General features: G+C 35.8%; 1 protein-coding gene across 4 annotated transcripts in view; it reads left to right on the top strand.

Moving 5' to 3' along the window:
* MARCHF6 (membrane associated ring-CH-type finger 6) overlaps positions 1-12,388 on the top strand; it is a 51,133-nt gene that overhangs the window by 11,872 nt on the left and 26,873 nt on the right. For 2 of the 4 annotated variants that reach the window (XM_074146122.1, XM_074146123.1), the window contains exons 4-9: positions 3,078-3,221; positions 7,248-7,320; positions 9,044-9,212; positions 9,625-9,817; positions 10,119-10,180; positions 12,160-12,192. In XM_074146122.1, coding sequence (XP_074002223.1) covers positions 3,078-3,221; positions 7,248-7,320; positions 9,044-9,212; positions 9,625-9,817; positions 10,119-10,180; positions 12,160-12,192 — 674 coding nt within the window. The remainder of the gene's footprint in view (positions 1-3,077; positions 3,222-7,247; positions 7,321-9,043; positions 9,213-9,624; positions 9,818-10,118; positions 10,181-12,159; positions 12,193-12,388) is intronic. The other 2 variants (XM_074146124.1, XM_074146125.1) reach the window with 2 other exon arrangements.

Below are 12,388 nucleotides of genomic sequence, written 5' to 3' on the forward strand. Positions count from 1 at the left end.
CTTTCTTCCTTATTTTTTCTAGGAGAAGTAAAATTTCTAAAGACAGCCTTGTGTTTTTCCTGCCTTATTTGTGTCAGTGTAATAGCAGATTTTTATCCTGAGCTTTGGAGAAGCAAAATTAATATTTGTGTCCTGAAAAAGTTAGACCTAAGGGGGGGTACAAGTTGCAGGGGCGAGGGGTGGAACAAAACTCCAACCCCCAGCCAAAGAAAAAAACCACCACCTAAAACCCCCACCTATTCACAAGTGAAATAGCAATTACACTGCACAGGTGTGACCTGAGTATCCAAAAAGCTTTCCAGTAGTTTTCCTGTGGCCTGGACAGCTCAAAGAAGTTGAACTAAAGCTATGAAAGCTCACTTATACTCAGCCAAAGTCTGTTTGAATTTTGTGCCATTGCCTTAATTGGCCTCTAGTAGAGAGATTTTTATTTGGAGCAACTGTGGTAAATAATGCAGGAAATTGGTTTCTCGGACTGAGTTAGGAAAGGTTACTGGGGTGGGAATTAAGGGAAGGAGGAAGGATAAGGACAAGCGTGCAAAAGGGAATGATGTACATTGTGGTAGCAGGGGTCAAAGTAGTAGTGGGGAGTGGGTAAAGGGGGTGGAATGTGGATAGAAGATGGCAGTAGATGACAGACACAAGTGGGGGGATTAGTTCTGAAAATCACTGGCAGCAAGCTTCAGCGTTGCATTGTGCTTGCACAGCAGGGGTTCCTGTCACACTAGAAATTTTTACATTTCACCCATCCGAATTTTGTAAGGCATAGAAGGGCTTTATCTTATCATTATGGTATAAAGCTTCTAGTGGTACAAGCTTTATATGTTTTGAAGTGTAGCAAAGGAGGGGAAAACAGCAGTCTTCCCACACCCCAGCTCCCGAAATCATCAAAAATCACCAAATTGTTAAAATTTGAGGGATGTAGCTTGTCTTCTCTGAGTAGTAGCTAAATTGTGCATTTATTTGAATGCTCAGTTGTAATCTTAAAGCCTTTAGAAAAATGAGTATGTAGAGGTGCTAACATTGATAACCACTTCAGCGTTACTGAGTTAGAACGGGTATCCTGTTTTTACAGTCCTTAGTGTGAGTGTTCAGTAATTCCTGAAAGATGCTTTTTTTCAAAAACTTTAAACTTTCCCAACTTCCCCCTAACAAATAAATAATTAATGCAAAGTTAATGTTTTCCTTGTAGCCTCTGTTGCAGTTCCAAAGTGTTGAACAAAATATATTTTTTTTGTAAATGAAAAAAATAAGCCTCAAAGTATCTGCTGAGTTCAATTTTGTCTGAGCGATACAATAAATGTGTAACAAATATACTCTAGGTAGGTATTCTTTTAGCACCCTTAACAAAGGTCTGCTTGTCTCCTCTGATAATTTTCCAGACTGTTCAGTGTGAACTGAGAGATCATTAGTAAGTCTTCAGCTGGCATTTTCTGTGGTACTACCAAATTGTATACTAAATCTGTTTCTGTAATAAGAAAATTGTAAATTGGTAGAGAGTGTCAAAATTTGTGTTCTGCTTTCAATTTACTGCTCTGTTTTCACAGCTACACTTCCCTAGTGTTACATTTTTAGTCCTTTTTTTTTTTTTAAACAAATTCCAGTTCCTTGCCAGATACCTGACAACTAAGAACCTTTGAAATTAAAACCAGTTGCTATTTGTCTTATGATTACTGTTTTGTTGTTACTTTGTCAAATGTAATCCACATGTTGAAATGCACCAAACTGTCCACATTCTTTGGCTACTTCTGCATGTTGATACTGCTTTTCTATGTTCTTAAGTTCTCTTTACAATACAGAAAATTCAGGAAGTACCCGTGGAGAGAAAAAAGGGTTTTTATCCTTTAGAGGCTTCCTCTCTGAGATTAGTAAAAGGATGATTAGGAATGTAGGTAAAGGTAGCAGGGATGCTCATTAGAGGAAAGAGGGGGGATGCAGGTAGATGGCATGAAGCAGTATTTCTCAGACTTTTAAGTCAAAGGATTGTCAATGAGAGGGGAGGAAGTCTTCTCTCTAGTAGTTCTTACAAAAATTGAGTTTCCTTATATGTTAAAAGTATATGATGTTTTAAAAAATAGCCCATTAATTAAATGTGCTAAAGTCTTCAGGCTTAGCTGTTTCTAATGTAACTGTTAAACATCTAGGCAGCAACGTCTTCGTGCAACTCCTAACTGTAGTTTATGTTCTTTATTCAAATCTGATATTGATACTGTGCATTACCACTTCTTGGCATCTATGTAAGTGTGTAAAAGCTAACTAAATGTAATGAAATTGTTAGAGAGAGATGTTTTCTAATTGTTTGCAAAAGAAGCAGCCCTGTCACTGTTTTTCTTGGGTTTTGAGTAGGGACGGGTTTATGCAATATATAGGTGTTGAATTTTAAAAAGTCAAGATAATTTACTATTATGAAAATGTCTATACAGGCTGAGAGATTTGCATTATGTTCTATATTAGCAGTGACCTTAGAAGAAATCTTGTGTGGTATGAAATAGATAACTGTTGAAAATAGAAGTCATTCTGTGTAAATTTCGGTGTCTGTAGGTCCTTAATCAATTCGCTTTGGATTTCCTGTCTGTGTGGTGCTTTCACTTTGCTGATTTTTGTGTGTGTGTATGCAGTTGGATAGCAAGTGGAATCTAATTTATCTAGCACAACTAAGTTGACAGTATGCAAAATTGCTAATTGCTTTTCTTCTTTATGCTCTTTCTTTGAACTGGGTTTATATTGCTGAGTGGGAGGGCTACTGAATTTAGAGTCTGATTTTTCTTGCAGGCTTGTGCTTATTTTGAGAAAATCAGAATTTACAATTGATAAATAAAGCTATTAAGAAAACTTCTCTAAGTCAAAAACTAGCATGGAGTTTATTAATTTTCCCATTCCACTCAGTACACAATGTAACAAATGTGTCATGTTAAGTTTTTTTGTTATTTGTTTGGGGTCATCTCTTGGGAATCTATAAAATACGCTTATTCTTCTAGTAAGCTTTTGCCAAATACAAACATTTTGTAGTTGCCAGGAGTTTTATATAAATGCTTCTTTAATGGAAGAACTGTTTCATAAGTGTCTTTTCTACACAGTTTATTCCCCAGATATGCCTTCACGGCTTCCAATCCAAGACATCTTTGCTGGACTGGTTACGAGTATTGGCACAGCAATACGATACTGGTTTCATTATACACTTGTGGCCTTTGCATGGTTGGGAGTAGTACCTCTTACTGCATGTAAGTATTTTTGTATTGTAATACTCTTATATGCAGGAAAATACAGCATTTCCTGCAAAGTTTTGTGAGAGCATTGTTGGTGTATTTAAAAAAAAATAATCATAAATTCAAAGACACTATTTCACTGAATTTTCACTCAGAAGTTCTAGCTATTTGACTATTAAGCCAGCAGTGCAACGCAGGAATGTGTTCAGAGATATGACAAAATGCATAAAAGGGATTTTAAACTTCTTATTCCAATAAAATGCCTCTTTTCAATTATCTTATTTAAAATCTACATGGAAGTTTTTATTTGATATCATTTATTAATATTAGGATAGAATTGTCCTGTTTTTTCTAACCATCTGTAAATGAAAGTGCAATATTTTTCTTAGTATGAAAAGTGAAATTCCTTTACAGTTGTACATAAATTGATTAGTAAAACTCCTCTTAAAAACAGAAGAGAGCACACACTTAAATTACTGTAGTATCCAGTTTGAAAATCACCTTTGAAATGCAAATGGAAAGAGAACTACTGATGTTTCAGCAAGCTAAAAATATAGAAAAGATGAAAAAAGGCAAAAGTTATATAGTGCTCAGTCAAGGAAATGATTGGAAATGCATCTTTACAAACAGTAATATACCCCTTGAATAAAAGAGCAGGGAGCCAGTAAATGCATCTCCCGAGACAGTTTCTCAATATGTTCTGTGCTTTTATTTGTAGCTGGTGCTGGCTTAGTTTGAGACTAGCACAATGCTGGCATCAGCTTTAGAAGAGTGATCCTGTTTCTACAGCCTGTCCTTCCTGTGGAAGAAAATAAGCTTTTCTGGGCATGGAGTAAACAAGTTTTACAAACTGTTCTGGATTAAAACTAAAAAGTATTGCAAATTTCTTCCTTGGGTTTTTAAACAAGGCTTGGTTTTCTACTATTGTCTTTCAAAATGTTGTATACTTTTCTTACTAAAAATCCTAAAGGACAGCAAAATCATATTTAATTTATTAAGGTAGTTATGTTTCATGACTGACTGAAAACTTGATGCTGGCTCTTCAGTAATACTGAAATGTCACCACGTGCAACTTAGTTATATAACACTTTTTTTTTTTTTTTTACAAATGTCATTCTTGGTTTTTAATACTCATTTACTAAGCCAATGTAACTGACTTATGATTTTGATTTACAAGTGACCATGGTTTTTTTACTTTGTACATGTGCAGTCTTACAGGCAGAAATTTAGATACCTGTTTATGGATTCCTTTAAGAATTAATGTACTGTGAAGGGTAACATATTTGCATAGGAAAATGTCCGACATGACAGAGCCATTCAGTCTAACAAACCCTGGAAAATCTGTTTAGTTTTTGAGTTTGTCAGGATCTTTCTCATGGGTGTAAGTTTGTGTAGGTCTTGTTTTCTTACATTGAAGGCAGTTTATGTAATATTTAGTTTTCTGTAATATTTAAATACTTCTTTTTTTGCCGCCCGTCTTTCTGTCGTATGGTTCAAATAATTGTGTGTTGCTGGCTTCACAAGGAAGTATTCTTCTCAGTATTTTACATCTGGAAGAAAAAGGTGCAGCATAAAAAACTTGTCAAACTTATCAAAGGATGGTTGAATAAATCTGTCTTCCAGATTAACGTGCTAGTCATGCAGTTACCCTATTGTGGGATAAGTACGTTCTTTTCTTTACAAGACGGGTATGCAATAAAGTGTAGTTGAGTAAAAGGAATTTGTCTCTCTGTGCGTCCCCTCAGCCTAATCCCAGCAGACTCTGATATGTGGTTGCTATTCTGTTAGCACAAAGCATATTTACATTAGTGGATGAAAAAAGCCAGTTATGCAATTTGCTATGATCTGTTCAGAGAAGTAGGATTAACTGGGCCATTCAATAAACATGGTTTTATTCTCTGTGATACTTGTATGTAGGTGCATGGTTCCTAGAGTGAAATAGCCAAGGTACCTGTGCAGCACATGGGGTAAGAAAGAGGTGTACACACTGAATCAAGTGAATGCGTGCACTAAGGCTGTAGAAAATGCTAGATCTGAAGTGCCTCCTTTATCTCAAATTTTAGAAATCACTCTTTACATACTGATATGGCACAACTGTATTTTTCTGGGGTGATTAAGTTGCCATTGTTTTTTTTTTTTAAAAACAGTATAGCTGACCTTAATGGTTGCATATATGTTTTATGTAATTGTGTAGAGGTCAAAATTGTAGAGATGTGTAATAGGACTACTTAAATTGGCATGAGTAAAGTATAAGTGAAATTGCATATGTGAGCAGCACAAGAAGGGCTAATAGGAGTATTTGTTATTTGCCAAAGAGCAGTGTATATGTGATTTCATTCAAATCAAGAGGGAAAACAAACAGACTAAAGATAATATGTCAAGAAGATGAGGAACAAGACTGGAGTCATAAGATATCAGATAAGGAAAACGGGAGAACTGTGAATTTTGCCTCACTCAAGGGCTGAAACACAACAATGAGGCAAAGATCCCAAATGGCTTCCACTCAGGAAGAGTATGAAAGACAAGTCTAAAATCAGTTTGTGAATGTCAGTCAAGAAGAATCCCAGGAGATACGATGAGGATTTACTAGCTGGTGTCCGTTGTCTTCAGTGTTGTCCACAAGTGATCCTGTCCAGATCACTTGGGCATATGTCTTAGTGCTTGTATGAGAGTGAGCAAGTGAAATCTGTGAGGAAAAATAGCTTGCTTAGAGATCAGCTTGCTTAGAGATTTTGTGCAATAAAATCCCCTTCCTATTCCATAGAATCTCACACTGAATTTTGTTACACTGGTTTCTTGCCAATGTGGTGTAATCGGCAGTTGTAAGGCTTGTGTTCTTTGACCTTTTTAGCCTGGCAGAGTTCACAGTGGTATCTTGTCCCTTCAAAGTTCCCCCACCGTGTAGCTAGATGGTAGGCAGAGGCAAACTATTAAAACTTATTGGCAGCAGAGGATCAGTACCATCCTGCTAAATTTGATTTGGTGACTGTTCAATATAAAATGTGTAAGTAGTACTGACTGCAATGAGACTGAATGCTTTCATTAGATCACCTACAGCCGTTGTCTCTTTTGTGTTCTGACTTACTCTAGACCTTTGAATTTTCTATTAGTATTTTGTATTATTTTCTGTCCAATGTCAGGACTTCAGCAGGAGGGGTGGATTGCACTGGGGATATAAGCATTAACTTCCTCCGAGTGCTATGTTATGCCTTATATATAAGGTGAGCATAAGTAGTAGACCTTTTAGGCATTTCTGGTGGATTGATTCATGAGAGGTGTAGAAACATAAACTTTTTGTAAGTTCCAAACAGATTTCACCAAGGAGGTAATAACTGAGCTATTTATTCTAGGTCACAGAAACCATAGTGTGCTATGGATGTGAACCTAATTTTCTGAAGTAGACTGTGTACACTGTTAAACTACTCTTAAGATTATGTGCCTGAGGAATTGTGGTAAAAAGCTAACTTTTAACTAGCATCAAGTATCAATAAAACAATTATTTAAAACAGATAGTGAAATGGTGAGGCTCCTTGCTATAAGATATCATAATACCAAAAGTTTATGCAGCTTCAAAATATGATTGAACAAATTAATGGGGGAGAAAAAATCCATCATGGATTAATTAGCACTGAGATATGGCACAGGAACTGAACTGCTTTGCTTGAAGCATATGAGAACATACCAAGGAAGTATTGGTGCAAGTGTCTTTAACCTGTTTTCATATTCTTCCTTAGGCATCCGTTGGTGTGACCAGAGCTGGAGGCAGGTCTAGATGAATCTTGAGTCTAACCTAACACTTTGAATATATACTTTAACAAGAACGTTCAGCTAAAATACAGCTCTTTTTTTTTTTTTTTCCACATGGTTGTATATGGTCTTGAGTTCTGTTAGTTGACTGATAGTTAAGATTGTTGGTTTTTTTTTTTTTCCTTGTCATAAATTTAGTTAGGACACCAGGTGAAAAGAGGGTACCTGTGGTCTTTTCCAGATGAGGCTATAACCAAAATCAAATTTATACCACGCTTCTGTTTCTTCATGCAGGTCGTATCTACAAGTGCTTGTTTACTGGCTCTGTGAGCTCGCTACTGACACTGCCATTAGATATTCTGTCAACGTAAGTATTTACACAGTTTGAGACAAATAACTTTTCTAGTCAGATTGTCGTGAAAATTGTTGCTTTGGAACTTAGTGTCCCTTTCTTCCAGTTATGTTTGTTATCATCCATTGTCTTACATGAGCAGCTGCCTGTTACTCTGTGCATAACGAGATATATGGCCAACAGTATTACAGTAGAAATCATTTCACTTTGAAGTTCTGTTATTCAGGTTCTTTGGAGATGGAAAACTAACTTTACAAAATGGGCCTTGGTTAATGAAGATTTGTATTTGGTGTCAAGAAAACTTATGCTGCAAAATTAGACTTAATAATTTAAAAAATTATTTTCCTACAATTTAAATCAGGTGCCTCAGTAGAATATTAATATATATTGCTAATAATATTAATTTCACATATGCTATTGAGTATTTTCTTTGTCTTTTTTTATACCAACTTTACTTAATCAGTAAACTCCAACTCAACAGAGTTTCAGTTTCTTACTTTTTTCATTATCATGAACCTGAGCAACTGAAACTCAGTTCGAGTAGAATCAGTTGTGCATCAAGCATATTTTGAATGAATGTCCTGTGCGGTTCAGCTAAGTCATCTCAGTTGGGCATCATCACGCTCAGCTAATTCATCATCAGATTTGAGACATCAGGTCATGTTTCATTAGCTCTTATTAATAGAGAGAGATGCTTTCTTGAGATTAAGAACTACTTTTCCTTTTATCACCCAGTAAGCGTAGAATTTATTTTTAGTTTTCTGAGAAGAATCTGAAACAACTGAACCTAGAGCACCTCTTCTTGCGTCTTTTACAATCTAGAGAGAAAATAGCATGGAGAGCCAGACTGATATTTCTTTGGGGATGGCAGAGTACTGGTGGCATATTACTTAGTTTAAAGAATGTGTTGTAGTTGGTTAGTTTCCTGAGCAAATTCACTGTGGTCAAGTAGTGCAAGGGTGCAAAAAAGTGGGAAGGGGGTATCTGGAGTTAGGGATGAGAGTTGCTTAAGCCAGTTAAGTGCCTGTTGCATTGCATGAAACCCTAGTTTCAGCTGGCTAACTGAACTTTGTTTTGCTACTGCTTTACAGTTATGTATGACTTGATAGATTAGAATTTTTCAAGTATAGAGATGGTATCTGGGGTAAAAGACTACCTGAACTGCAGAGTAGTTGAATTCAAACCCTGCACTTCCATTCTTTTGGATAGAGTAGGTCAGCAGATAAAATGTTTCAGTGGACTAGATATTATGCATATAGCCATTTAAACAGACCTTTTACGGTAGCAAGTCATTTACTTGCTGACTATTGTGTTTCCTTTGCTATTCTTAAAGATTGTTTTTCCTCAACTACTCTTAAAGCTTTTCTTCATATTGAGTCAGATCCTGTTTTGCAGGAATATTTATGTTTAAACAGTAGGAATTTCAGAAACCAAACCAGAGGGAAATTAAACCTTTTCCAAATCAGTGTTTATCTTGGCACTTAAAATGATTTGTACGCAGGTACATACAGCCTTCCTAAAACAAATCTTTGAATAGATTTTTTTAATTAAATAAAAATTGCCTCTAGATACTTTCTTCACCTAGACACATAAATAAATTCAGCTTTTTGCGTAAATACCAGTTTATTTATTGACTTGAACTAGGAGGGCCTGTTTGTGGTAGTTAACAATGGCTAAGTTTAGTCTTAGTAGCAAAATATATTTGTCATTAATGTGGCTTTTTTTCTTTCTTTAACAGGGAGAACTTACTGGCTGACTGTTTGCAGGGCTGTTTTGTGGTAACGTGCACCCTGTGTGCATTTATCAGCCTTGTTTGGTTACGCGAACAGATTGTCCATGGAGGAGCACCACAGTGGTTGGAACAAAATCAGCAACAGCCACTCAATGGTGTTGGTCAACAAAATGAGGTAAAACTTAACTGCTCAGTATTTCATGATAAATTTAGAAAATGTGGGTTTGTGAATAGATATTTTCAGAACCCAACAGTAATGTTATTTTACTGCAGGATGTATTTATTTTTACGTTAGCAGAAGTTGAACGTGTGTTCCTGCATAAACTCAGTGACACCACTGTTATGTTTTTGAAGTTCTGTAAAAGGGAATGTTAATGGATTTATTATACTATAATTTTTGTAATTTTGGCCCTTTCCAACCTCATCTACTCTGTGAAGAAGTCTGAGTGCTTCTCTTCCTCTTTTAAAATGCTTATCTAAAAAACTATTTAACATTTTTTGAGTACTGCTCCCTTTTTCTATATACAAGGTAAAAGTACAGAGAGAGGTTGATCAATTTAACTAAATACTAAATCCTGTTTCTGCAGGCTCAGGCTGTGGTAAATGGAGGTGTTGAAAATGCTGTGCTTGATCAACCTGCTAACCCGGCTGCTGAGAACGCAGTTGTGGGTGAGAACCCTGAAATTCAAGAAGAACAAGTGGATGAGGAGGAGGAGGATAATGAAGATGAAGAAGATGCAGTAGTAGAAGATGCAGCAGATGCAAACAATGGAGCACAAGGTAACAGGTGACTCAAAACAGTAATGTTCTAGTTCTTTTTAAATATAAATGAAACCACGGAAAATAGAACTGTCATAATTCAAGGAAGCTGTGTAAATTCCCACTCCATCTTATTTAACTTGGTTTTGCAAATTTCATATATTTCTTTTGAATGCTGAAGCATTTGCTTGCTGAAAAGCTGTCGGCAGTTATGAGTTGAATGTTATGTGCTTAAGTCTGTTCATTTAAAACACAGCATGAAGGGGTTACATCTTGTTTTGGGTGAGTCTAACAGCTGTAAAAATGGCCATTGTCTCCTCAGATGACATGAACTGGAATGCTTTGGAATGGGATCGAGCAGCAGAAGAGCTTACTTGGGAGCGAGTGAGTAAGAATCATTTTCTTGAATTGAGTAATTCAGACTCATACTTGAAATTATCTGTAGTACTGTTGTGTTAAAATCCATTTGGGATAGTTTTCACACTACACAACGGTATCCAGATCTATCAGTAAGAGGCTTTAGTGACATAAAGTCATCATATTAAAACCATAATGTTATTATGCTACTTGTTAGCTATCAAAAAGGCATTTCTTTGATTTGAAATATAGTAGCAGCTTAAAACATGTTTTAGCACAGACTTTTTTGAAGTTTTCACCTTGGTCAGGTTTAGAACTGAATTGCAGCTTGCACTGAGGATGCTCGACCGGATTAGGAGCACATAGGTGTTGTGTTACATATAATTTAATGCTTAAATTTTGTATTCATGAAAGCTAAAAAAGGAGAGAACTGAAATTTTTGGTTAATTTACTTTATTTATGTATTTGCAAAGGAAAAATGTTTTCTTAAAAAATGGTGGAGCATTTTAAGGTAGCAGTGCTTCTGCTTTGTTTATGGATCACAAATTCCATAATTAGAGCATGAGATGCATGTACACTGTAATCAGAGACTCAAGTAGAGAGAGACTCAAGAACTAGGTTTTTTAGCACTGGCTTAGAAGTAGCCACCATCTGAGTTCAAAGCTCACCACGTGCAGCAAAATCTACCTGAAGATAGATACAGCGGCTTCATGTGATGTACCAGCCTCACTGGTGCTTATGGCAGACAGTTGCAAAGCTAGTCACTGTATTCCTGGGCTGTGATATAGTTGTTACCTTGATTGCAGTGTAGTAGAAATACAGTTCTCATCATGAGGGACAGGTCTTGATCTTTGTTTTGTGTCTAGTGAAAACTTCGTAGTTCATTTTGAAAGGCATTTAGTGAAAAAAGGCCTAAATTCAGGTTTCTGAACCATTCCACTGTGTATCTCAAGATGAAAGTGTTAAATTGGGTTCAGAAATATATGTGCTGGAAAATGTTGATGTACTCCTAATTGAAAATATTTTGATGTCTCTCCATTAATATAGAAATCAGTTTCAGCAAACTCTCATAACCATTTCCAATCCTATGTGCTGGCATAGGCAATAGACATCTAGTTGGCATTTAGTATCAGAAGTGGGGTAGGCTTTTCTGCTATTTCATCTTGTGAAAATAGCATGCAAGCTTTCTGAGTTTTCAAAAATATTTGCATCTTGGTTTACTTTGTAAAATATGTGCAACTTTAATATCTTGGGACTTAGTGCAAAATCCTGGTACAAAATAGCCTTGAACCTGGTACTTTGCAGTCATAATCATGGAGTAGGAGTGTCTGGATTGAAATAGTAAGAAATCCTTGAAGTGGAGGGAAAGGAGAGATTGTTTTTTCTTAATAGATGCTCTATTTTTGGCTGTTCTGTGGACACTTCCGTAACAGCTGTGCAGAGTGATGGAGGATTTGTTCCTGTCAATACTGTTCTAAACTTCATAACACCGAGTGTAGCAACATTATCCTGTTACTAGTTGCTTTTATACATTGAAGCTGAAATATTAACCATTGACTTTTCTCAGTGCAACATAAACTGATACTTTACAATTAGGAAGCAAAATAAATTGCTCTTATGTTTTAATATTGAGTTTTTTAAACATGATCTTAAATAACAGTTCAATCACTAAAATCTTTTGTAAAAACAAAACCTTTGTCAGAGTCTTCAAAGTCTTGGAGAGAAATAGCCTATAAATTAATTGATTATATCTTTGGTTTGCCATATATAAGAGCATGTGTATTAAGATATTCCAAATGTGTATCGCTGCCTGTAATCAACTGTGTTTCTACCTTTATTTTTAAGAATTTATGTCCAGGTTCTATTGGTTGAGCAATACAAAAAACTTTAGACCATATTGGACATTAACATTTGATGTGCAAGGGGCTTCTATGAGGCTTACTTTTAGATCAGTGTTGCTTTATTTTTCTGACCGGTAAATAAAATTAACTCTCTTATGTTCACAGATGCTTGGACTTGATGGATCTCTGGTTTTTTTAGTAAGTGAAATCCTGCATTTCAAGAATTTCTATGGAACACACTTTTTAAAGTAAACTGTATTTTTAAAAATTACATCATTTTATTTGAAGTCTCTATTTTCATATGATATATATTCTTTAAAGAGACTTTCATACGATGTCCAAGCAAATTGTATTTTTTAGGAGTTTCACAGAGTAGAGGAGGTGTGTGTGTCAT

Source organism: Numenius arquata, chromosome 4 (assembly GCF_964106895.1).
Source record: "Numenius arquata chromosome 4, bNumArq3.hap1.1, whole genome shotgun sequence".
Lineage (NCBI taxonomy): Eukaryota > Metazoa > Chordata > Aves > Charadriiformes > Scolopacidae > Numenius > Numenius arquata.